This window comes from Montipora capricornis, chromosome 5 (genome assembly GCF_036669925.1).
Source record: "Montipora capricornis isolate CH-2021 chromosome 5, ASM3666992v2, whole genome shotgun sequence".
NCBI classification, from domain to species: domain Eukaryota; kingdom Metazoa; phylum Cnidaria; class Anthozoa; order Scleractinia; family Acroporidae; genus Montipora; species Montipora capricornis.
Genome location: NC_090887.1, coordinates 14,692,731 through 14,720,230, shown reverse-complemented (window position 1 = coordinate 14,720,230; position 27,500 = coordinate 14,692,731). Strand labels below are relative to the sequence as shown.

The window sequence follows — 27,500 nt, the reverse complement described above, 5'->3', positions numbered from 1 at the left end:
TGCATTCAGTTAGATCAGAAAAACTCGACGCTTCGTACTTGTACTTCAACCACGAACTGTTTTTGGTTTGATCGCAACACACAGAAATGATCTTGTTGATTGCTTCGTCAAATATTCCTTTCATCTGACCGCTTTTGGTATCGTTCATGATATACGGCGGGCTAGGACGCCAACAGACGGAAAGCTGGCTAAAATTACAGAGGTTGGACCTTTCCTTTCGAGGTGTAACCGTAGCTCGACTAGACGGAGTCGTGTTAGCTGCAGTGCTTTCATGCAAGGGTGTTGATAAGGACTGTGCGTTGACATCTTGAAAAAACAACAGAACCAAATATGCGCCATGAAGCCCTCTTCTTATCGTTTGCTTTCCCAACATTTTTCTTAGCCTACCCAGCAAAGTATTTTGCTACGCTTTCTTGTTAGAAGTTCCTTGACAAAAAATACTTTCTTTAAGGTTGCTAGAAGGCCAGAATGCATAATGAGAAATGTTATTACACTATTAGGATGTCAACTCTCTCTTATTGGCCCAATTGTTTTGACTTAAGTTTCAAGTCGATGTTGTTAATATTTCAGGCAATACCGATTAAAAACTGGCTTTGCAGCTGTTCTGCTTACTGCACATCAGTTTCAAAACTGAAGAGGTACACGGAGAATTTAGCATTTTTCTTCCTAATATTTGAGTTTTACCTTTTCAAAGAAAACCTTTGTTTTATCATTGATATATATTTCTTTCTATTCTGAATTTCACCTTCAATTTGTGCTGTTACGTTTTATTATATTTTAAGTTTTTTTTGTAATTTCGACTGGGTCTGTTCTCTTATCATTTCTAAAAAACTTTCCGCCCGGGAACTTTTGCTTCAGTGTTGATTGCTGAATAACGACAAATTTCTGCCCTCAACAGCTGCTGCGCACACATCTCTGGTTACCAGGTTAGCAAACACGATAATTTTTCGTAAGAACGTGAAAATTAATCTTAAACGTACTGTCAATGTAATGCAAACTGCCTCGCGGATGGAAGCTGAATAACTGTACCACGATTATTTATTATTATTTGTGTGTTTTGTTCGAATTATTCATTATTCTGTTTAAATTTTTGTAGGTTATTCATTATTCATTGTTGTTATTCATTATTCCACTGGCATCCAACTGCGTTATTCATTATTCCGACGTTTACAGACCCAATTATTCATTATTCATTTTTTATTTATACTGGTTATTCATTATTCAGCTTCAACCCCCGAAACTGCCATAATTTGTGCATTGTCTTGTGACAAACGTTTCGCGTACTTGTGTATGAAGACCCATGAATCAACGACGTGTAAACAAAGTTCATTCATTTAATTTTTGCAAGGCGTAATTTCTGAACCATATCAGCCGGTGGTTTTCACAATCAGTGATCGCTTCCAGCAATTTTACTGTTCAAAAAAACAGGGATCTGAATTTCTTGTCAGGAGAAATTTCTTGTCACTGACTTTTTCGTAAAAAGTGATATAAAGAGAAACTTGAGAAAACTTCAAGAATATCTTAATCTGAAAAAAAGTGGTACTTTTGTCAAGCTTTATAAACTCATTTGAGATCGAAAAAATGCTCAAGTATTTTTCGTTTTGGGTGTATATCCCAAATCAAAAAGGTGCTTTTTGTGAGGTTTTGCATTTTTATTGAAAAGTAGAATTGCCGGAAGCGATCAATGATTTTTTTTCATTTCCTGTGTTCTCAACTAGGGGGTAGAAGTCTTTTGGAAATAAGTAAGCCCGCGTTCATAAACTTTTGGACATAATTATCCGAACATTTTCCCCGGTGAATGATTTTTCTTTTGGTTTCGTCTTTTTTTTAGGATATGAATTTATTTAATTAATCTCGCGCGGCTGTTTCGAAGTAAAGGAAACCATTTGTATGTGTGTGTGTGGACAGGCTGCTTTCACAAGAGGAGCGATTCTTAGGGGAATAGAGAGATCAAGCATCGCGAAACGATGCCGGGCTGCTGCTTGTCCTAAAAGCATGAAAATTATGTTATTCCAAGTCGTCTCACTCATTTGAAAAGCCACTTGATACTTTCTAACACGCAAGAAATGAGCTCATATCAAACGAGTTTCTTCCACTTTTGGCAAAGCGCAAATTTTAGTCAAACGTTTGGTGTGAACGTGTTGCTTAATCTCTCTAATATCTTGTCCCCAAAAAGCTACATGCATGCATTCACAAGCGGGAAGTTTAGGATAAGGTATATGACACATAGAAAACCGATCCATCTGAGAAGAGAGAATATCATAATGATACTGAGATCCTTCGGTGGAAAACGAAGTGGCAGCCAATGTTCTCCTCCTGGTAAGAGCACAGCGATCCTGAAAGCGCAAATCCAGACCTCTCGCTACCCAAACGAAAATGCGGTACTCACCATTCTCCTCACAATGCCGGTTTCAACGCCCACCCCGGAACGCTACCTGCGTGCCGCTATGAAAACGGAACGGCTGTCTTCTCTTGCTCTGATGCATGCATACCGGGAAAGGACCACAGATTTGGAGGTTGTGGCCCCGTGATTTTTGGGTCAGAAAGAATTCCACAGGGATCCATAGAACTCAACAGAACTCGGGTTTTATATTGTCAAGATACGCTGGCATTTTTTCAAAATGTACCAGTGGGTTTTTTTAGTATTTAACAGACTGACCCAGAGTGCAATGATTTTTATAAGGGAAATCGCGTATATGCCGTTACGTCTTGGATTTTCTGGCGAAAACGGTTCCGTGTAAACAATTCCAAACCTCATCGATTTTGGCGTCGTTTCGAAGTCAAACCGTGTCGATGTGAAACTGAGTTCGTCTAAATGCTGCCTGAAATTGCGATGTTTAGTGAAGGGCGGCGTTTGGTATATAGGCTGTCACAAACATAATGAGCAAACGATAGGAAACAACATTGAAACAAATGAATGAAGGGGTAGTTTCTAAAGAAACTGTGGTGCTGCGTCGGTGGGGAAGTAGTATACAAAAATTTGGTTTTATCAACGGAGTTGATAATGTAAATTGGCCACCGTACAGAGATTCTAAAAGCTGACGTTTCGAGCGTTAGCCCTTCGTCAGAGCGAATCGAGGGATTATGGGTTACGTGTAGTTTTTATAGTAGAGTAGGAGCTACGCTATTGGTGGTAACATGGCAACGTGAAAAATAGGAATATATTAGTTAAATGAAAAGCGTCCGTTAATACCGTGAGGATTAAGGGTGCCGATTTGAAAGATGAATTTTTGTTCCAGATTCTTGCGGCTTTCCGTCGTACCTAGATGTAGGGAAAGGCCGCAGATAGCCATGTGTTTTTTGGAGTGGTTAGGCAGATTAAAATGGCGAGCGACTGGCTTGGATGCATCCTTGTCATTCTTCTCAACATCGCGAAGGTGTTCGCGGAATCGGTCACCTAGTCGTCTACCTGTCTCACCAATGTATAATTTATTGCATAACGTGCAGGTTATGGTACATTTGCGGAGGTACATGTGAAACGATCGGTGATCTTAACAGATCGCTTAGGTCCCGATATCTTGCTAGTGTTAACAATGAAAAGACAAGTTTTGCATCGTGAGCGCGCGCATTTGAAAGTGCCGGGTTGCTCGTTAGTTTTGAGCGCGCTTCTAACTAAAAAGTTGCCTACGTTTTTGTCGCGTTTGAATGAAATAAGCGGAGGTTGCGAAAAGATTCTACCAGTCTCGGGATCATTTTGGAGTAATTTAAAATTACTAAGAATGATGCTTTTGACTGCGTGATTATGAGGATGGAAAGTGAGGGTGAGTGGAATTCTGTCATTCTTATCTTTTTGTGACGTTTGTAGTGATGACTGTCGATCAAATTGTTGGGCGCGATGATGGCCCGCTTTGACCACAGAGACAGGATAGCCACGTTTTTCGAAGAACTGGCACATCTCCTCTGATTTGCTGGAAAAATCGGAGTCATCACTATATAGACGTCGAAGTCTAAGAAATTGAGAATAAGGGATGGAGTTCTTGACATGTGATGGATGTGACGATGAATACAACAAATAACTGTGTGAATCAGTAGGTTTGTAGTGCACACTAGTACATAGCACGTTGCCTCTAATAGAAACGTTGATATCTAGAAAAGCCAATGAAGTTTCCGAAATTTCCCAGGTATATTTAAGAGCCGGATGAAAAGAGTTGAGGTTATAAATTGATCGGATCGCGTTCTTCTCTGCTGGATGAAATAGCGCCGATGCAGTCGTCGATGTAACGGCCGTAGAGTTCAGGTTTGGGGCCGTTGTACTGACTAAAAAATTGGTGTTCAACATATCCTACAAAAAGATTGGCAGAGCTAGGTCCCATTCTTGTGCCCATCGCTACACCATTAATTTGTTTGTAATAGTTGCCGGCGAATGAAAAACAATTAAGCGTTAAAACTAGTTCGGCAAGGCGGAGGAGCGTTTCCGAGCTAGGTTCTTTGACAGTGCGTTGATCGAAAAAGTGTTTAAGTGCTTGAAGACCTTCGCTATTAGGTCGACTACTGCATCGACGACTGCATGTGTAAACTTGTGGTTGATTCGCGAACAAATAAAAGATGGATCATACAAAGCGTCCATATGTATAGCCGGATTTTAAGAAAATTTGAAGTGTCCAGTAGTCTAAACTTCATCCCAATTGTTCGTCAGTCTAATAACGTCTCGGAAGCGATGTTGCCGCGTTTTTGCAACAAAGGGTGCTTGACAAGGAATCCTAGGATTGTAAACGCATAGCTAGGGGGGGGGGGACGTTACATGTTACATTTACAGTAATTGCATTCACTGCCAAACTATTAAACTGAACTGAGTCGAGACATTAATTCTAAGATTTTATTTAACGTTTAGCATAATTAAGGTGCGTATGTTCTCTGTGAGTCTTACAGCGCACGCTGGAGTTTCATGTGAAGTTCATGGTAGGTGAACAGCTCCGATGGAAAATAATTCCAAAATATCTCTAGCATGAGTCCCACATCTACGTCGATCTCACCCGCGCTTTGCATGGCTCTTTGCGATGCCATTAAAGGATCAATCATTTTTTCAATTAACAAACTCAAGATTTTTGCTAAAACTACATGGTATAAAATCTTATGGGAAAACTCTTGCTTGTATTGTCTCGATCCCTTCATGTCTTCTGCATAGTTCCAAGGCCTCTCTTTTTTATATCGCGCACTACCCAGCGACCACAAGAAGAAACGTCACGTCTTTGTTGAGCGATTTCCCACCGATGTTATCAAACATGATTCTCTTTGACTTTCGTTGCCGTCACTCCAGCAGTCGTCCAGGTTGTTATAAGCCTCTTTTAGCTCCAAAATCTTATCAAGACACCTTTCAACTTCATCAATGTTCTCTACTATGTCTTTTAACTCTCTCCTTGTGAGTAGTGCGTTCATCTCGATGGGCCTTGTGGGACCTTTCGGGGAGATAAAAACTAACCTTAGGCGACAAGTGATGTTACTAAGTTCATAGAAAGTTAGTAGCGAGTTTGAAGAACGAGTTTGAAGTAGTGTGTAACACTGAGTGGTCGCTTCAGTGCCAACAGAAATCACTTGATTGCTGTGGAACTTGATAATTGGCTAAAACATTGCCGCGCGCCATCGAAAACTACACTTTGGGGCCTTTTTAGAAACTCCGGCTTTGATCCAACCGCCATCCGCGACCTGTTTTAAAGCGCATGCTCCCTGATATGTTTGCCGACTGTGACATGAGCCAGCTGTGTCATGCGCATTTCTTTACAATAATTCCGCTGCTATTTATTGTGCCCGCGGGTAACATGGTGTCCCTTAAGCGTCACGTCAGATGTCACGTGATGATACGGTCACTAAGTAACCGCCGCAAATGGTCAACAAAGCCAGTTTCGACCCATGGCCGAGGTCCCTTTTCCCGTAATTGTCAAAGGAACCAAAGGGACTAGGTGATCTGGTGACGTAATTCGGAGGACTGGGGAGAAAAATTTCAACGCCGTATCCCACAACCGCGCGCGGCCCTGAATGTTATTTCCGAATTCAACACGGCAGAGGTGAGGTTAGATCTCGGCGGTTTCTACTTGAATGTTCGTTCAGTAACAGAAATGTGGGAGACACGGAATGATCTGTTGAGTTTTGGCGATGGAAATACTGCAGGAAATTTGGAAACAAAACCTAAGGCCGCGCGCGGTTGTGGGATACGGCGTTAAAAATTTTCTTTCCAGTCCTCCAAATTACGTCTCCAGATCACCTGGGAAAGAAACCTCTGTTAGCAGGGAACTCTTGCCTTACCATTTTTGTTCACTCTGAATGTTTGCATTCTTTGCCTCTTGACCAATTCCCATGCCAAACCAATGACAATGAAAGCGGGTAGTGTACCCAGCAGCAAACATAGACTCTTCCGAACAAGTGGCTCGGTCGAACTAAATAAATATAAACGCTGGTTCCATGGGTTGCTTTGTACAATATCCTACGCAAACAAAAAGATGTTTAATAAGGATAAAAAGCTTAATGAACAACGAAATATAAATAACGGTTATGAACACGAAGAAGCGTCGTAATATTATGAACAAACATGTTGTAACATTCATTTTCAAAAGTAACTGTCATAACCAACCATGGACTCAGATCCTTCGAAATTAATATATCATGGTTTTTTTCAAAATTATAACGGTTACTTTTGAAAGTGTATATTGTGGTCAAGATCATAGTAAAAAGTTATTGCTTTGCCGTGTTTATCACCACTATTTGTAGTATTATATTTCTCATTGTTAAGTTTCGATGGCCAAAGAACAAGAAACGATATGACGCAAAAAGCCTTAGTTCGCATTCGCTAAGGCCTGAAGGCGAGGCCAGGGTCTAGCAAGAACTCTGTCCTTTTTCCGTAATTTATTTTATCTTCGGGGTCTCGAATGACGTCTAGCGCATGCGTAAGGCTCTATTCCCCTATCAATCGTTTAATTTATTTCTTTCATTACTTTTATTTACTTCTTATCGATTTTATCTTGATTGTCTAAATTAAGCGTTTCTAGTTTTATCGATTTCTTTCGGCTACAATGTTGAAGCAATCGGTTTTATATGTTTTTCCTATATTAAGCCACTTCAAAAAGTTGATTTACGTTCAGTCCTTCAGTTGTTCAAACGATGGATAGCGCTATCGGCCGGAAATATCACTATTCAGTGATTTATCCGGTAGATAGCGCTATCCATCCTTTAAACAGCTGGGCCGGGCCAAATGTATAGGCGATCGAGTTTCTCAATCTTTTAGTAGACATTATACTTACAATGTTTCGAAGCATGTATTTGTAAGCAATGTCCGTTTTGAAGTATTCCTCGCTGCTTCGTCGAACACAAATTTCCAAACGTCGCCTATCCTCTTTTGGAAGTGGGAGAAAAATTCTGATAGAAAATAGACGATCCAAGATTTTCACTCTTTCGAACCGACCTAAATCGCCTCTGTTTTTCCAGTCGTTGTTAATCAAGTAATTTGCAGTAAACGCATCTAACAGCAATCCGTCAACTTCGTCTTTAGCAAGACCTTCAGCGAGATCCTTTATATCTTGGTACTCTGAAAGGAGAGGGAAGAGCGCGCGTTGTCTTGTTGGTTACATGTCGCCAAAACCTTAAATTAGGGCCGATTTACACGGTACGATTTTTTGCGCATGCGACAAGCTTACGACAGACCTACGAAACAATTGTCGCAGCGTTTTAAAACATGTTTTAAAATGCTACGACATTTTTTTTTACGTACGCGACAAGCGTAACCGAGTTGTAGGCCTGTCGTAAACTTGTCGCATGCGACAAAATCGTACCGTGTAAATCGACCCTTAAAGGCCATGTTACACGAGGCAATTTTTCTTGCAACTCGCATCGCAACAAACGTTGCGTTGCAAGTTGCGAGAAAAAATTCACGTGTAACACCCCATTTTGCAATTGCAATTGTTGCGTTGCGAGTTGCGAGAAAAGTAGAACGACCCTCTACTTTTGGCAACGTTGCGAGACAGGTTGCTTGCGTGTGACATCCCCTCTGCAACTTGCCGCAACGCAATTTTGTCAGAATGGGCCACTCAGAGCTCATCTTTTAGGCGACATAGCGCGTCCGCCATCTTGTTTGTTATTGTACGCGTTGCAAGTTGCGAAAGAAGTTGCCAACGTGTAACATACCCTCTGCAACTTGAAAGGTTTTTTGTTCGTCATCGTTGCGTTGCGAGTTGCAAGAAAAATTTCCTCGTGTAACATGGCCTTAAACTTACTCATTTTAAGTTGTTGTTTTGACAAGTACGGTAATGTACACAAATGCGCCTCGCACGTGCTGCACGTTCACTTCCGCTCTTTTGACCCATAGACTAAAATTACGGACCTTAACATCTCCGACGGCAACGTCCGAAAACGTCACCTAGCTCAAAATGTAACTTTAATTTGCTCTTTGATAAGTCTTTCGCAATTAGTCTCTCTCGTTCACGTAGTACAGTCTGGGCGAAGTATCGTAAAAATAAAAAAAATGAAAGATTTTCTTTTGCATGCTCTCAGTTGTCATCAAAACCTAAAATTTGGTAATTTTACGCCGTCGTTATGCAGAGTACAGCACAAATATGTGCTAAAATCCGTGTGACACGTGCAGCACGATTGTTAATGCTCTGTTAACCAATGCCGGATATCATTGTTTTCTGGCCGGTTGTCGTCGTCGTAGATCTCAAGGTGCCTATTACTGCTTTTGGGCGTTAAGTCGTTTGCCGTAGCATCTCATTCGCACCAAAAACCTTAACGTGACACGTACTAAAGAGATTTAGATATACAGCATTCGTACTCGGTACACGAGCATGCAATTAAATCATCTTAGTAAAATCGTGCTTCAACTTTGTTACTCCACGAGATAGCAACCCCGTTATAAAAGTAACGAGAGAGGGCGCCACAAATACAGAAAACGAGGGGAAAGTAAGCATCCAACGAGAATAATTCGCTCTCTTGGGTCTTACGAGTGCTAAGATATTGGAACAAAATGCGAGCAACAATAGCTATATTTACGGGTTCTCAAAGCAACAATATACATGAGTGATGCATTTGCAACGCTAATGTGTGGGCCGGGGGTAACTCTTCATCACTAGTTGTAAAGAGACTATGCTAAGAATCACGCATATTTTGTAAATAGCTGCTTTCCTCGTATGCTCACGTTGTCTAGGGTTGTGAGAGTTGTCTAGGAGGTGTGAGGTGTAAAATTGAAATGTACAAGAGGAAATTTTATCATAGTTCATTAGGGATGTCTCCAAGGAAATTGTACTTAATGAAACCGCTCACTGTTTTTAATTTTTTGAGGGGCTGCCTCAATGTTAAACGGAATATTCGCCAAATTAAGGCACTATAAAGAAAAATTGGTAGCTTCACTTCCATCTCTTGTATGTTAATTTCTAAATTGTGTATTTCCATATTCCTATTAAGGAAATATTCTTTTTCTGTGATGTTATGACATTAAGACTAACTCCCATATTTTACACATGTATTATATTTTTGAAGAAAAGATACGCATTGCAAAAATGTCATTATTAAAAATACGTAAATGGAAATACGATGTTCTCGTTGTTCTTCTTTCATTTTCCCGTCTATCCATTCCTACAACAAACTGTATTTCCCATAATACCTTTCGGTGTTATGTTTTCTCAGAATACGCTTAGTGCTTGCAATTTGTGTGATTCTGGGATCATGGTGGTTATTATTTAGTCCTTCAAGGTAAGTTGTCAGAAAAGAGTTAACTGTTTTCATTGTTTTATAGTTTACCTCGTAATTGCTTTTCTCTCAATATTGATTTGATTTGAATCAGCCGATTGGATCGCATCTCGAAACTGAGTTTCAAAGGGAAAGGTTAAAGTAGTCATAAAAGTATAAAAGAACACATCTAACGAGCGAAGAAAACTACGACACCTGTTTGTAATAAATAGATATAGAAACACAATATAGAATCCGATACAACTAGTTTAATTTTAAATGATAATACTGGGGGACGATCTCAGTCATAAACTAAGGACTAGTTAAAGGATACTTTAAATCTTAACAGAAGTGTTCTCTTCACACACTTCACTAATTGCAAACACTTGCAACTGTAAAGTAACGATGGAAAATATAGAGTCCGTTTTATTTCGTTAAACAATAAAAAAAATAAATAACTTGTCGAGGTCTCAACGAATTAGAAATAAATAAAAGGCCGTAAATAAAAGCTTGTCGATTTCATCTGCAAGAAAAAAATAAACCAGTTCAAAGCAGAATTGACGGCGGTACAAACTGCGACCCAACAAATTCTTGAATTAAATAGCGTGGCGTGAAAAAGGGCCATTCATTTTTAAAGTGCGAGCTTTTCGAAATGAAAATCGAAAGCACAATTTTTTCGCTTAAAAACCACTGAGCATTTTTTTGTTTGGCTTTTTTTTGTTAGGCTTTAATATTTTAATTCCCCATATCCTCCTTCTGTTAAGGACAAAAATGGTTGTATTTAATGAAACTTTTAACACTTTGGATCTAAACAATTGTCTCTTTCATGTAGAAAATAAGAGATGGCGTCCAGTCAAAGTAGTCCAGGAATCAAGCTAAGTTCTAAACGACCAAGACTTAGTTCTAACTATGACAAATGCATCAAATGTCAAACAGTCAATAAAAACGAAAAACTTCAAAATGGAATGGAGTCATCTGTTAACAAATTTATAGAATGTGCCAAACAAAGGAATGATGACATTTTCATACGCATTTCGCCCGACCTCAAAAATAACACATTCTTAATAGAAAATGTTAAGTGGCATAAATCGTGCTACAGCACCTACACCAGTAATGAGAATGTTAAATACCACGCTAGCACACAACATGACGCTTTGGCATCACAGCCTTCAACATCCGTTACTCTACGAAGTTCAGTCATGGCTACGAATTGGAAACTGTGTATGGTTTGCCAGCAGGTTAAGTGTAAAGGAGAGAGGGATCTGACGCAGGTTGCTAATTTGCAAGTGTATGACACATTGATGAACGCCGCTAAATGCCGAAATGACGAGACGATGATGATGAGAATTCGTGGTGAGGATCTGGTTGCTATGGAAGCCAAGTACCACAGAGGTTGTTATCGAAGATATACAGCTGCTGCATCATCATCTAAGTCCAATGGAAGTGACAATAATATCCAGGTTGAGTATGGCAGCGCGTTTCTGAAACTGATCAACGAAATTGAACAAAAGCTGGTTAAAGAGGGAAGAGCTTACGACATGGCGACGCTTTTATGTATGTATAAACGTCACCTTACTGATTCTGGAATGGAGAAAGCCGTGGCTGACATGTATAAAGTTCAAAACTTGAAGAGAAAATTAATTCAACACTACGGCGAAAAGATACAATTCCATCAACGGTACGAGAGAAATAGATCTGAACTTGTTTGCAGTTCCTCACTGAATCTTGCAGAAATCATTAACCTTGTTGCGGAACTAACCGAAGCGACAAAAGATTCTCGAAATGCCCCTACACTGGCCGACACGTGTGCCCAGGTGCTGTATCACGCAGCCATTATTCTTCGAAGTGAAATGAAGAGTGTCACTGGAATTGAAACACAGCCGCTGAACGTATCTGACATAAGTATACAGAAGGCTACAGAAGTTGTACCTGCAAGTCTCAAGCAATTTTTAAGATGGTTGTTGCAATCTCAGAGAGCATTTGAAGGAGAGGGACTGTCCATCGACGACCCCAACGATTTGAATGAAAGTGTTCTAAAGGAGAACGAGACAAGGAATATTTTAGCTATCGGCCAAGATATTATATCTTGTAATTCAGGGGGCAGGAAGAAAATGCCCAAAAATGTAGGCCTTGGGCTGGCTATGAAAACCATGGTGCGGGGAAAGGAAATAATCACCATGTGAAACCACCATGGCCACTGTGTAAGCTACTGGGAATGTGAACAGATCGACACAAAATGGGCAGAAATGAGTTTGAATCAGTTTGAAGAGGAAGATGGATATTATCAAGCAATTCTGCCTTCGAACGTTGCGAGTGATACATTTGTGCAAAGTGCTGCAGACAATGCAGACTACTTGCAGGATAGTGTTGCTGGGAACGAAAGTAGACACGTGATGAGTATGGCTTTTTACCAGGAGGGGTTTGCACTAGATCCAAAGAACCTGGTTCTCCCTACGCAGAACATTAGCAAGGTCAGAAGACGAGCATTAACATCTGCTGAGACAAAACTGTACGAACTTGGTTCACCAGTAAGACGCCATTACCCACTTTTGCCAAACAAGTCAAGGCAAACTTCTTTCAACAATGTGCATTGGAGAGAGAAAAGGTACAAGGATTGAATCAAGCCTGGGTGTTTACCAGAAATACCCCAACAAAGCTGGTCACTGTTGAAGTAGGTCAAACACAAGACAAGCAGAACGTTCCAGGGTGGACTGGCTTTCATGCTATAGTCACTGTGAACAACTCTCGACCAACCCGTATAGGTTTTCCTCCGATGATACCTGCACCTGTTAAAGAACCAAACACAGTATACACATGCCTGAAAAGTCTGGACAAAACCTTCCGCGAGAGCTTACGTTAGAAGAATGCAGTAGTAACTTTCGACGAAGGAATTTACTGTGAGGCCAAGCGCATTCAGTGGGCCACTTCACCAGAACTGGACAATGTAATTGTTCGACTGGGAGGGTTTCATCGAGCTAAAAACTTCCTCGGTGTTATTGGCAAGCGCATGACAGAATCAGGTGTCGAGGATCTTTGGATCGAGAGTGACCTATGTGGTAGCAATGTCGTAACGAAGATAATCAGCGGGACGCACTATAATAGAGCAATAAGAGCTCATAAACTAACTCTTGAAGCATTGGAGAGATGACAGTGGAACAACTTTATGGAACGGTTGGAGAAAAACGGAAAAATGGAGGAGACAGAGATGAATTGCATCAAAGAGAAGAAACAGAGGTTGCTCAGTCTTTTCCAACAAGGGCACAACTCAGTACTACAACAACGAACTGAAATCCGACAGAAAGCAATTGAGCTCGGTAACTTGCTGATTGAGAAGTTTAGTCCACTGTATATCCAGTTCAAAGAACATGGTCGTAAATGCTCGGCTTTGTTTGCATTTTGGAATGAATACATGGAAATGGTGTGGTTGTTATTGAATTTCATTCACGGTGACAGAGATGCGAGTTGGCTTTTGCATCTTGAAACATTCCGTGCAATGCTACCCTATGACAGAGCATTTCACCACCTAAACTACTTTAGATGGGGAACAGTTTACCTAACGGATATGAAGATGCTGCAAGAGGTCGCCCCAACAGTACATCGAGATTTCACTGAGAATAGAGCCCACGCTGTTTCAACGTCATCTTTCGTGTCATCGTTCAATTCTGTCTCACCAGACATGGCATTGGAGCAGACAGTGAACAGAGATTCCAAAACCAAAGGAGGAATTGTTGGAGTTACCGGCATGGAGGGCACAAGAGATAGGTGGGCACTCACAGCTCATATGATGGCAGCTGCAACAGCGTCTTTTAAAGTTATGAGTGGGACTTCAGCAAGCTCAAGCTGCCATAAAGAACTGGGGTCACAAAGAATTGAAAGAGATGAAAATGACGTGAATAATATCATTCAGTGCATTGAAACGAAATTGGTGAATCCATTCGATATCAGTCAGTACGAGGGAGAAAAGATGCCACTGATCAATATCGCCACTGGGACAGTTGTATCATCTGAAGTTTCGGAATCTTTACTCAGTGCTAAGGAGCAAGGAGAAAAGGTAATGGGGGAGTTTGTCCAAGCCAGGCTAATATCTGACAAGGAGAATTTCTGGGATCCTTTGAAGAAAATCAACATCAAAACCTTTCAAAGTCTGAACAAACCTATTAAGTCAAGTAAGAGAAAACAGGCTCTGAAGACAATCAACCTCGACAGGCAGGTGTATAGTAGACTTCTTGTTGTGCCCAAAGACCGTGACATTGATCTAGAAGAAGTGCAGTCGTATGAACTTGCATCTGTTCCCCTTGCATTGGCCAACATGGATGGGTCTTTGAGGAAACCAACCAAGAGTACTTTGCTGAAGGAACTTGAAATGGACAGTCTTTCAGAGAGCACACTTCCTGCTTATAGTCTTCATCAAACAGCGTACATAGTTGACCTTTTGGCAATCATTCAGATGTTGTCGAAAGGACAGATGAAAACATTCGGAGAGCTATCTGACAAAATTGCAGGAACTATCATTGCTAAATTTCAGTTCGCCAGTCAAGTCCATATTGTCCCAGACCGATATGATGTAGAAGACTCGATAAAGTCGGGAGAAAGATCCAGACGATCTCAGTGGATGGCCATAGAAATAAAGATTCAGAGCAGAGAAATGAAGTTGCCGGCCAGTCTCAAGCGTTATTTGTCCAGTGGAAAAAACAAATCTAATTTGTTGACGTTTCTACTTTCTGATTGGTGTGAGAACCTTCCCGGACAACTCAAGGATGGGCAAACACTCATTCTAGCATCACAAGATGGATCAGCAGTGAAAGTTACCAAGACGTTGAACAGAGAAGAGATAATTCCTCTCTATTCCGACCACGAGGAAGCAGACAGTAGAATTTTTGTGCATTGTGAATATATCACAAACCAGTTCTCAAACAACAGTAATTCTATCAAGAGGATAATCATTTTTTCCCCAGACACGGATGTGGCAGTCTTATGCTGGTATCATTTTAGCCAACTGCAGTCCATTGAAGAGCTTTGGTTCCACACAGGTACTGGAAGATATAGAAGGTTCATTCCCGTGCACAAAGCTGTTGAAAAAGTGGGGCAAGACGTGTGCAATCTCTTACCGGCCATGCATGCTTTGACAGGATGCGATTCCACGAGTACCCTAAACGGCATAGGCAAAAAGAGAGGGTTCATTACACTGAAGAAACATAAAGATGACCTTCTTGGACTGAACAACCTGGGTACAGACTGCACAGTCATAAGCGATGAAACTTTGATTGCTTGTTTCAAATTTATCGGTCTTTTATATGGAGAAGCTACTTCAAATTTGAACCATCTCAGGTACAAGCTTTTTACTAAGAAACACCTGGAGAGCAGCAAACCTCCGCCAACTGAGGATAGTGCATTGTTTCATGTCAAAAGAGCCAACTATCAATGCTTCATTTGGAAACATGCCCGAGACAGGAGGCTTTCACTAACATCACCAGATGGAAATGGGTGGTCAAAGGATGAGATGGGAAATCTTGTTCCAAAATTGATGGAGAAAGATCCAGCTCCAGAAAGTCTCTTGGAACTGATTGTGTGCAGGTGTAAGAAGGGATGCAACGCGAGATGTTCTTGCCGGCGAGTTGGACTCTCCTCCACGGCCGCTTGCCCTTGTGAGAATGAATGCAGCAACCTCCAAGAAAATGACGACGACGAGGAAATTTAATCCTTTGTATCAGTTTATATCCTTTGTGTCAATTCTGATGTCATTCACTTGTGCAATAAAGGCATGCTGGCAAAGCGCTTATTAAGAAAACACTGATTAGTATTAAAGGGAACCTCCACTCCTACCAAACAATCACTTTAAACTGCAGGATATAGTATTTGCAATAACGTTAATTTTATTTTTTTTCCAAGAGAAGAGTGTCTATAGTGGAGAAAAACGAATTTAAGAATCGCGTATTTTTGTTTTCAAATTTCCTGGGCGCCGCCATCTTGAATAATTGTGACGTGTCTTGGTTGCTCTTTTGTTCTGACACAAAGAGCTTTTGTCTTATAACAAAAGAGCAACCAAGACACGTCACAATTATTCAAGATGGTGCCGTCCCTGAACTTTGAATACAAAAATAAACGATTCTATAATTCATTTCTTTAAGGCAAACGCGCTTTGTTAGTTACAGTGTAACGAACTCAACCGGGGCCACCCAACGTTTTTCAGCCAATCACAAGACGACTTCAGAACAAAAGAATCGGAGTTCGTTCATTTCGGACTGTACTTGATGCGAAAGGCAATGTGAAAGTGGATTGCGACGCTTCTATTTCCGACGAAATGTTGTTCATTTTCATCACCGGAAAGGGAAATAAATATTTTCTACATGGCAGCCAAAAATTTTGAGAAACAGGCCAAAAAATAAATATATTTACAAAGCAAATTTGGGCCTCGAATGCTAAAGACGTATTCATCGCAAATATGTGTACCGAATGGCAGCCTTGAAGAGTTCAGGAAATACATTTACCGTAAACCCATGGACCGGGAATTATGGAGACGAAATGTACTGGACAGCTATATTTACCGAATGACGGCCGGGAACGTCCAGGATGACAGAGTTAACACAAACATTGAATGACGGCCAGGAATTTTGAGACTAAAACTCACGGAATGAATACGGAGAACGTACGGCGGGACGGCGGAGAGGAAACACAAATATATTTACTGGATGACGGCAGGAATTTTGAAGACAAAACGCCATGAAACGTACTACCGAACACAATTTATTCACGGAATAAAAACGACGTGTACTGTTGCACTTGGGAATTTTTCAAAAAGCTGAAATTGCATTCGCCGAAGCAGCTCGTGAGAATTTCAGCTTTTTGAAAAACTCACTCGCGCAAATTGATTCCAAATTAAACTCGAAACCGTGTGGCTATCTACACATAATGCCCTGTAATATGAAGTAAGGATGAGAATACTTCTGTTCAAATTAATGTTGCAGGTTGTAAAAATTTATCGGCCTTCAAGATTGTAGCTGGTCCGACGAAATTCTGTTTCGTCGACCTTCGCGTCAACTGCTGGCGATCCGTTATAGCAGACAACTCAAAATATTTTATTAAGCCCCTCGTTGTTTCAGTATTGTTGAGTCCAATACTGATATAAAGTCCGTTGTTTGTCTTCAACGTTGCAGTCATTCCGAACATAACGCATATTTTACTACATTACGATGCAAGTCTGTCAACATTCGCGACCGTCGAGCGACCGTCAAGTCGTTCGGAAAACATATTTGAAAAAATAAGTCAAATTTGCATTGAATCTCTTTTTTCTTCAGTCAAGCCATCATTGGAAAATGTATATGTGTTTGGTCCGTTTCAGTTTTGAAAATTCGCGGCGCCCGGCAGTGAAAATTTTCAGTCGTCTCTTCTTTGATGGAAATAAACAACCTTTGTACCGCAAGTCTCTCATTTGTGATTGGTCCGAAATGAACGAGCTCCGATTCTTTTGTTCTGAGCTCGTCTTGTGATTGGCAGAAAAAGGTTGGGTGGCCCCGGTTGAAATCTTCAAACAAATTTGATTCTTAAAATTAATTCGTGTGATTTGAAGTAAACTTATTGTCAGAGTGGAGGTTCCCTTTAAGTAAATATTCTTGAGGTAGGGTAGGGGCACAATGAGCGACCCATCACGTTCATGAACGAGAGAAGTACAGGTTAAATGATTACTAAATGAGTGCAGTGACCAACTAGCAGAGTAAACTTCTATTTTTCCCTGAGATAAACGTAGAAAATTTATAAGCCTGTTTTAGTCACAGACGTGATTTCCCAATGCTACAGGCAACTTAGGTTGCAAAAATTAGTTTTTTTTTATTTAGTTTTATATTGGATGTAATTGAACACTCTATATATAGAACATCCTATTGGTGTTCTATGAGGAATGCCGTTCTCTGATTAGCTGCTGTACCCACTACCTATTATGTAATAGATAGTGAGTAGTGTAGCAGCTTTTTGGCGTTTTTCGAAGTGTCTGTGAAGAGTAATTAAACTTCGTTTAAAAAGTAAAGTTTTAAATGACTATAAGGCCTGGTTCATAAGTTGCATTTCTGCCATGTCAAATGCAATTCAAACAAAAGATAATGAAGGAAATTATCTCATTATCTATTGTCTCAATTGCATTCGACACGGCAGAAATACCGTGCCTGGAGGTTTACGAAAACAATTACATTTGCTCTCGATTTCTATGCGTGAACTATCACTAAATTGCTCAATATTTTTCTCAGTAGTCTTTAATTGATATGCAAAAGGGACTTTATATAAAAAAAGAACAAATGTAAAATGCCCTCCCCAAAAAGATGTACTCGGCCATATTGACTTTGTCCGTTTTTGTCAATTTTATGACGTCACAATCTGATCACGTGACCTATTATAAACATCATGTTATCCAAGGCATGAACTCTATCTTGTCAAAATTTTGTTTTGTTAGACATAATCTGTTCATGACCATAGGTGATACCCCTCGTCCCAGATTGATGTGAAAATCACTTTAGAAAACACATAAATACTCAGGAGTGGTGTACTTTGAGGTGCTGCAAATTACCATGGCCCACTTGGCCAGCTCCACTGCCACCCCATTGTTATTCAATAATGTCTAAAGAACATTGCTGGGTGAATTAAAGTCTGCCAGCTCGCCGAGTAAACGAAATCATTTTTTAACCCCCTTTCCCAGCGCGGGCACCCGGACTAGTACCCTCATCACCTCTAAAGCATTGATTTACGCACAGATATTTTCTCTAGGATAATGTGGCCTTGAAATTTAAATTCAAAGTCAAATTGTCCGGAGAAACACATCCAGTCTTCGCATAATATTCAACAATTATCATACGATGTACTTCATCCTGCCTTTTATTGGCCGAGAGCCCACTACTTGTATTGCAAATAGCTGCCTACAAATTAGTCTGCTCATGCATTCTACCGTCTAAACGTGTTTCACTGCAAATAATATTCTACTCATGAGTAATAGTAATCACGCTCTTGTGTGAAAAACAGGGGCAGATTACTTCCTTGAGTTGGTAAAGAGCGATTTAAATATTAAAAAATTACTTAGTGAAGGAATGATACAATTATTGAACTTGGTTATCGCAAAATATCGTTATTTCTCAGTTATTTATCGTGATCTGCTCGTCATTAGTGAATCTCGACATCTTCCGATAACCCAGTTTAATAATTACCAATTGGTTTTCTGTTATGGGTGTGGGGCTTCTTTGTACGGAGATGATCATTGTGTGTAAATTTCATGACCCTAGCATTAGTAGTTCCAGAGATACAGAGGGGGGTCCGAGGAGCCCCCCCCCCCCAGTCACAGATTGACCAAAAAGCCCAGTCTGAATAGGGTTAAAACGAAAACCTTCCGTTTGCAGTACTTCGCTTCACTTTAGCGAATTATATAATCACTGTCTTTCATTATTTATTATTATTTTTTTTTTCGCGTGACACCGGTGCTGCATTGGTTTCAATTAAATTTTGGCGCGGGAAATTTTCGCGGCCAGCGACCGGGTACGAATGCATTGCCCATGCTCGTGCGTTTGACCGCGGTTAATCTTTAGTCTATCTGTAGCCTGCGATAGAAGGGGAATCGAAATCGGGCGCGCGCGCGCGAGGCGATGCGGGGATGGGGGGAGGGGCGGTTGGGGGAACGGAAGCTTCCTCTCTCCCTCGCTCCGCGCGTTTCGCGCGCGCCCAGTTTTTCCCCTTCCTTCCCCTTCCTGGCGCCTGCCACGCAGACTACTCTATCTGTCAACAGTCTATTCAAGGATTCTGGGAAAAATTGATAATATAGTCGTGAAGCAAAGGATTCTGGGAAGAGGGTCCAATCCTCCTTGAGTTCGGAAAGAAGAAAAAGAATAGGCCTAGGACTTTTACACGCGAATCGCGTACTGCCATTGGTGCTTTTGATGTCACATGACCTCCGGACGTCATTTTCGCGCGCTTTTCGCCTGATTTATTTGTTGGTGTCGAGCAAGGGTTTGCGGTTTTGTTGTGCTGACTTCTTTGCTGAATAATAGCGGTATGTAGCCCTACATGATCATATTTATTGTGTTATATTGCAAAGTAGATTTTTAGTAACCGAGGCAGCGAGTCTGGCTTTCAAATTCCATCGCAAACTTCTGGAAGGAATTCTCTCGTGTCAATGCGTCGAACTCAACCTTCGTAAGGCTTCTTGCTGTGTGTTAAAGTTCCCGACCCTACAGTTTTCTTCACTCCTCAGGATAGTGTCCGTACTGCCTCATACTCAATTATGAATTCTCAAACAATATTTCCGATTCTAACTGCAACTCGTGTAAAACATATCGTTATGCCGTGGTCTGCTGATGTTCACTTTGAATGAAAACTGACCTCATCTTGTAGTATTTTAGTGTTTTCGACCATTTCTGATTGAATAGTTTCGTGAGAAATCCTCTTAATGAACAGAGTTCTAGTTTGCATGTTTTATGGTTACTTCGTGTATGCGGAATTCCCTCGCTGATTTGTTGCCAAATATGAAAACAACGTGTATGTGTTATCTGATATGCCACAAATTTTGTACGTGTGGACACGTGCAACCATAAGGGGCACAGCGGGGGTGGGGGGTGGGGGCTCTCCCCTTTACAGGCAAAAATTTTAGGCCTACAGGGTGTGGTTCCATACCCACCCCATGGAAGGTCATGGGAAATTCTGAGGCCAGGGGGTGGTCTCAACAGCCAATTACATAAGGGAAAGTTTGAGGGTTAATGGATATTCCAGGGGGGTGGGTTCAAATGAAAAAAACCTTCTGTGGGGGAGGTATAGATATTTTCCTGTACCACACTTTTTTAGACCCAAAAGGTCAGAAGCCATCAAGTCATGCTTCACATGGGAAGTTTGGAAGGCATGAACGAAGCATCAGAGTTGCTCGTAAATGTCAGCTTGTGCTGTTAACATGCTCCTTTGGATTATGGAGAATGCTTTCGTGTGCTGATTTTGATTGGGCAAATCTATTAGCTATGTTATAATTTCTTAAAACCAAGGTACCTTGTCATAAAAAAAAAAAAAATTATGGCCGAGAGAACAAAATTTAATAACTCCACTGAAATTTTAGTAAAAGCAATAATTTTATTATTTCCTAAAGGGGCTGTAATGGTCATGGTTATGGTCATGCACAAGCAGTTGATAAGCAGTTGATATCGCTGCTGCAGTCAAATGTGTTCAAGCATAGCCACCCGACTTTAGAAGTTTTACATCTTTTGACAAGTTTTTGATTAGTTTTGTAACCATTCAATTTCTTTTGCATATCAAACACAGAAGGCTTGAAATCAAAGTTTGAGTACAATAGAATTCCGGAAAAACCTTTTGCTATGTAAAAAGTTAAATTTGACCAAAGTTTGGGCAGGAATAAAATCCCACCTAAATCCAACTTGGACATTTGATAAACAAACATGCAACATTTTTCATCACATGTTCATCAGTCCGGGAGAATGCCAGTTTTGGAAGAAGCGAGAACAATGGATTACGTCACGAACCATAACATGATCACCATGGCGATGGGCATTTTCAAAACATTATAAATGGCGGCCGAATTCGGGGGAATGTAGGGATAAAAGTATTCGCTTTATTTTGGATTTCATTTCGACTTTTCTTTGCCTAATTCTAGGAAAAGTCGTTTTGTACGGATAATGACCATTCTCGTGATAGAAATAGAATATTGAGCGTATTTTATTGACCGTAACATGCACGTAGTGCTCAGAGCATTAGCAATGTCGATGCTTCTTGTATAAAACCAAGGTTCATTTCCACGCGAAGGTCACGCCGTTTACGCCAAGATATTAAGGTATTGAATCGAAAAAGGCAGATACACGTGGAAGATCTTTTGCGTAACTTGTATCAGTGGAATGCAGTCTGGCTATGTAATCTCGATTTTCAAACAGGTAAAATAGTTTTTCAACTCTTCGCCAGTTTTATTCCATGTTTAGTGAAATACATCATAAGAGAGTTCTTGTGTTTGCAGTACTTTTTGTCTCGTAAATATTCGATTTTGTTTAGCCAGGTCGATTGCTTAGAGGTCAAATGTGATGTAGTGTTTCTTAAAATCCGCACAGAGTGCAAAACCAACGTTATGTGGTCTTCGGTCGTTGTAGTTTACTTCGGATAAACACTGGCTTTCATTTCCTGAATAAATCAGTGGTTTTGTTTTAAATGAGTCACAGTTTGCTTGTATCTCAAGATAATAATCCAACAAAAGTCTAACTACTGTTTTGTCACTGTCAGATGCTAATATTACTTATATAATTATTGGTGCACAACTCAACATTTTTCCAAATTCCTTGGGCAAAAAATAAAATACTTGTGAACTTGGTCACACTCTACACCAGATGATGTTTTGGAATAGTGTTCAAGGCTTCGAGGCATGACTAGCCTGTGTATATATTAGTAGAACCAAGAATACTAGTCTGCTTTGATGTATCAAATGTGTCCCTATCAGTCAGGAACAGGGCCGTACATAGCGGGGGGAGGGGGGGGGGGGGCAGTTGACCCCGCCAGGAAAGCTAATGTTCTTTTCTAACATAGTGTTTGATTTTGTTGGGCTGTATATGGCAGATCCCTGTGAAGGTTTGTGGAGTTTGCCCCCGCAGACAAAAATCCTAGGTACGGCCCTGAGGAAGTTATTACTCCTCAAAGTACAATTATTCAAAGTAAAATCATCTCAGAGTTTTGTTTTTGTAATGTCATCTAAAGTTGAAAAAGGGGGTTGCTAAAAGATACACAGGGTGTTTGGACACTGAGACTTTTATCCAAAAAAATTTCTTTCCCCCTTTCTTCACAAAATGCTAATCACAAAGGTTTTCCAAACTTAATTATTGTGGCTGGTTTAGAGTGAATCTTTCCTTCCTTTAGTTTGTTTAACTTCTCAAACAATTCAGTGTGATGCTTCACATTGTTGCAAAATCATGCACTGCTAATTAACTCTAACATTTCTGAATGCCCTGTATATGCATCTTTTCAGTAATTTGGGGCAGTGCCTAAAAGTTTGAACACTGAGACTTTGAACCAAAAAAATTTCCCTCCCCCTTTCTTCACAAATTGCTAATTACAAAGGTTTTCCAAACTTATTGTGGCTGGTTTAGAGCGAGTCTTTCCTTCCCTTAGTTTGTTTAACTTCTCAAACAATTCAGTGTGATGCCTCACATTGTTGTGAAATCATGCAGTGCTAATTAACTCTAACATTTCTAAAGGTCCTGTATATGCATCTTTTAATTTAGGGCAGTGCCTAAAAGTTTAGACACTGAGACTTTTATCCAAAAAAATTTCTCTCCCCCTTTCTTCACAAAATGCTAATTACAAAGGTTTTCCAAACTTATTGTGGCTGGGTTAGAGTGAGTCTTTCCTTCCCTTAGTTTGCTTGACTTCTCAAACAATTCAGTGTGATGCCTCACATTGTTGTGAATGCATGCACTGCTAATTAACTCTAACATTTCTGAATGCCCTGTATATGCATCTTTTCAGTAATTTGGGGCAGTGCCTAAAAGTTTGAACACTGAAACTTTTATCCAAAAAAATTTCTCTCCCCCTTTCTTCACAAATTGCTAATTACAAATGTTTTCCAAACTTATTGTGGCTGGTTTAGAGTGAGTGTTTCCTTCCTTTTTTTTGTTCGACTTCTCAAACAATTCAGTGTGATGCCTCGTATTGTTGTGAAATCATGCAGTGCTAATTAACTCTAACATTTCTAAAGGCCCTGTATATGCATCTTTTAATTTAGGGCAGTGCCTAAAAGTTTAGACACTGAGACTTTTATCCAAAAAAATTTCTCTCCCCCTTTCTTCACAAAATGCTAATTACAAAGGTTTTCCAAACTTATTGTGGCTGGTTTAGAGTGAGTGTTTCCTTCCTTTTTTTTGTTCGACTTCTCAAACAATTCAGTGTGATGCCTCGTATTGTTGTGAATGCATGCACTGCTAATTTGAGGGCTAAATTCTAACATTGCTGAAGGCCTGTATATGCACCGTTTAGTCTGGGGCAGTGCTTAAATGTGACAGTGCTAGATCTAGTAGCTGTGGTAGTCTCTCTTGACTGCTTGCAAGTTGCAATATTCGAACCCCATCAAATATTCAAAGAAGACATATGAGATTAAGAAAAAATGTAAACTACTGTTAATTAAATTTTATTATTTCTTTGAGTATTGAAAGCCTCTTGAACCTAAAAAAAAAGACAACAGAATTAAGATAACAGTCTGTTATCAATAAACATAGCAATTTAAACATATCATGTATTGATCACAGCATTTTATTTCATTTGAACAAGTCCTTAATTTAACGGGCACTGTGAAGGTGTTTTCCTTTACACCTCATATTTTAAGGCAATGATTTTGCTGTGAGTTTATAAAGAAATCAATGAATTGTTTAAATATAAACATTTCCCTGGAAGTCATTTCACTATCTGTAGGGTGAGCATGGTGGTAGGGACAGGGAAGGGTTGTCATTGTCAGTGCATGTGCATGATAAATGTTCCCCTTATCAAACTTGCACTTCTGTCAAATTCCACGCCGACAAAAAAAAATATTTCATAAATCTGCTTAAATGATTCAGCTATTACAGAATAACAGACCTTCCTTCTAAACAAGCCTAACGAAGTATCTAGTGAAAACGAAGAAAGACTCGAAGTACTCACGATGAATTATGTGTAAGCTTAAATTTCCAGTCGTCTTCTGTCAGAGACCATTTCCTATTACGGCAATTTTCAATACATGGTTGCCATTTTTACTAGCTTGTTGCCACCGATGAAACTTTGGCGACACAACACTCACATATTGCAGTTTCGAGGAAAATTAGTCCTGATATCAGAAAAATTCGGCAAGCTAAAAACATAAAAACATGTACTTACATCCGATGCCCGTCAAAATGACGGCGTCTTCTTCGAAGGCCGTTCCAAAATGACAGGGATTTTGTCGATTCGCTCTTCCAAAAATTCCCAACTCTCGCTCAAGGAACGTTTGATAATGAGGCTTTAAAATTCTCGGATATTGAGCGATGGAACCTAGAATCAAGCTTTTTTGAAAGCCCATATTTTCTTCCGTTTATTTTTTGCGATTTTCGGGTGAAACAATAGAATCGTGATGTCAGCACTTCTTCCAAAACTGGCATTCTCCCGGACTGTTCATGCTTGTTCTGAATATATGTTTGGCCCGTTTCAAACTGGAAGCCATTAGAGTAATCAAAAACGTGTCAAGTAAAACAGATGTCAAAAGCTTATTTGGGTGGCTACGCTTGGGCAGTTTTGACTGTAAGCACCACAAATAACGGATCACAGTTCATGGAAAATAAAATCATTAGCATGTCTTCTTCAGACTCATAATTTCAGACATGTTGATTCTCTCAGAAAAAAGTACATAAATTATTTTCAGTGAAGAGCAAGCATCTTCTTAACATTCACAGTTAATGGATTTTATTCTGTCATGTTGATGTAGAACAAAAAGATACCATCACGTAATTTCACAAGAAAGTGAAACCCCATTATATATTGGCCTATGTCTTATTAATTTTTGTTGTGACTGATAATTTGAACACAAAATATCAACTAAGTTTTTGAAAGTTATGGAAAACCAGGATTAATAAATAGTTTACTTTAATTTATTTTCCAGGCCTGTAAAGTCTTAGAATGTGCATGTAGGTGTGGGTTATGGAAAAGTCATCTATATTTTCCCCTCAGTTGAAGAAACACAAGTGTAAAATTTGGTCTGTGAAGTAAAATTAGCACATTTTTATTTGACAAGACAAAAATTGAACTGAAAACTTGAATCAGCGTTTATCTAATTTTCTATCAGGGTTACTACAGGTCATGGAAAACCTGGAAAATCTGGAAAGTCATGGAATTTTATGATGTCAATTTACCAGGCATGGAAAGTCATGGAATTTAGGTGTGGGTCATGAAACGTCATTGAAGAATGGTACTGATTGCAGAAAATAACCAAGTTAGGCAGGTTTTCTGGCCAATTAAAACAATTAAATGGAGATGATGATAATTTTTTTGGAAAATTTCTGACTAGGAAAATTGTCAGATTTAGGTCATAGCAAACTTTGAAGAGTCATGGAATTTCAAAAGCCCAAAAGAGTGCAAACTTTATCTATTTAGTTTGTGGCTTTTGTGCTCATGCCACAAATATTAACATTTACTGGGTTGTTCCAGAAAAAATCCACCTCCTCCCCCCCCCCCCCCCCCGACGGATGGGATTCTGGAAATTCTCGTGGGAGGGGGGGTCAAATACTCTGGAAATCCAGGCGGGAGGGGGGGTTGAACTTGAAAAACTCTTCTGCTGGGGTCATTTTGACGGATAATTCACGCGATTCGAACGTTTAGTTCAGTGACAGTTCATTGCTCTCAGACCCTGAAAATGGTACATATATTTTGTTCAGATATTTCTCACCTGACAAAAGTGATAATCTAAGTTCCTTCACAGGTCCTTTTATAGCAGAAAATGGGAACATCAAGATACTAAAGAACGATCAGTGACGTTGTTATGTTGCAATGAAGAGTTTGAAATGCCTGACACATTTCTACTCGTACCCAGACCCAGTGCGCCACTGTTGTGTAATTTCACGTTTATAGCCCCATTGAAATCTTGTTTGTTTGGTGATAATTATGATGTAGATTAGGACTACAGGTTCTTGAAGGTAGGATATGTGAATCACGATAAACGTGTATAAAGTTGCCTTCTTCGAAAGGTTTTCATTTAGAAGTTCTCGATCTTTAGGGACCTTATGTCTCGAAAAGGAACGACTGTTGAACTTTTTTATCATATTCTATTAATACTAATTGCATTTACTTTAGGACCATATTTAGCACAAAGAAAGAAAAAGGGCAATTGATTTTTAGTGGCTAAGAAAGTAAACACTCGTTCGCTTTTTCACATTTTTTGCTCCTTTCTTTTCTTAGTTCCACGCAATAGAATTTTTGATATAATTTAGCCGAAGCTTTCGAAATTAAAAAAGAACATTTTCTAGACGTGATTGTACGTATTTTCTATTAAAAGTAAATTAAATTTAAGCCTCATATTTTTTCCTGGAAATCCAGGTGGGAGGGGGGTGTTTTGTCTTGGAAATCCAGACAGGAGGGGGGTCTTGTGCTTCAGGAAATCCAGGTGAGAGGGGGGGTTAAAAAGCGACCCCATCCGACAGGGGGTACGGATTTTTTCTGGAATAACCCATTTCTATTCTGTGTTGTAATTCAACTGTAGGCCAAGATGGCAGCAGATCTCCAGCATCTCGATGACATGTTGTTTTCTCCTATACCGCCGATTGTCGTGGTAAAAAAAGAACCAGAAACTTTCCCAGAAGAAGAGCTTGATAGGCTTACGGATCTTATTCAAGGCAAAACAAATTTTCCTGGAGACTTCTCTTGTTCAGGTTGGTCAACCGTGCTCAAAATCTGATTGCCTTTGAGTTGCAAGTGGGCTGGGGGGAAGGGGGAAGAAAGGGGATTTTCTGGTAAATCAGTCAGGAGGATGTGCCCTCCCCTCCCCAAGAAACAACTTATTTCCATCTCAGGAATGTGCAGTTCTAGAAAATATCTAAATTCCCCCCACAGAAGGGATTGGAATTTCCTGGGGGGTGAGGGGCTCTGTAAGGCCAAATATTTAAAGAAATGTATGAAGCTTAATTGGAATTTCCAGAGGGGTTTGGGGGTTTAAGAAAAAAAAATCCCTTCCGTGGGGGAGGTATGGATATTTTCTGGAATTACACTATGCATCACCATGTGATATTGGTCTTGCTATCTCCTGTGTCCAATGGTTAAATTAATCATAAATATTATGATAATGACAGCATGCAACAACATTAATTTTACATAATTTGTGTATGTCAACAGCTTTAATTGATAATTATACAATT

General features: G+C 39.9%; 2 protein-coding genes across 6 annotated transcripts in view; one reads left to right on the top strand and one right to left on the bottom strand.

Moving 5' to 3' along the window:
• Positions 1-522, bottom strand: part of LOC138049589 (uncharacterized) — a 25,603-nt gene extending 25,081 nt beyond the window's left edge. Inside the window, exon 1 of the mRNA XM_068895951.1 lies at positions 1-522. This exon is cut by the window's left edge and continues 239 nt beyond it. Within this exon, the coding sequence (XP_068752052.1) occupies positions 1-373 (373 nt within the window). The 5' untranslated portion in view covers positions 374-522.
• Positions 523-19,580: 19,058 nt separating this feature from the next.
• Positions 19,581-27,500, top strand: part of LOC138049590 (uncharacterized) — a 17,905-nt gene continuing 9,985 nt past the window's right edge. The window contains exons 1-3 of one of the 5 annotated variants that reach the window (XM_068895954.1): positions 19,616-19,669; positions 25,439-25,531; positions 26,849-27,017. In XM_068895954.1, coding sequence (XP_068752055.1) covers positions 26,855-27,017 — 163 coding nt within the window. In that variant the 5' untranslated portion in view covers positions 19,616-19,669; positions 25,439-25,531; positions 26,849-26,854. Of the gene's footprint in view, positions 19,670-25,438; positions 25,595-25,665; positions 26,286-26,848; positions 27,018-27,500 lie in introns of those variants that run through there. The other 4 variants (XM_068895953.1, XM_068895955.1, XM_068895952.1 and 1 more) reach the window with 4 other exon arrangements.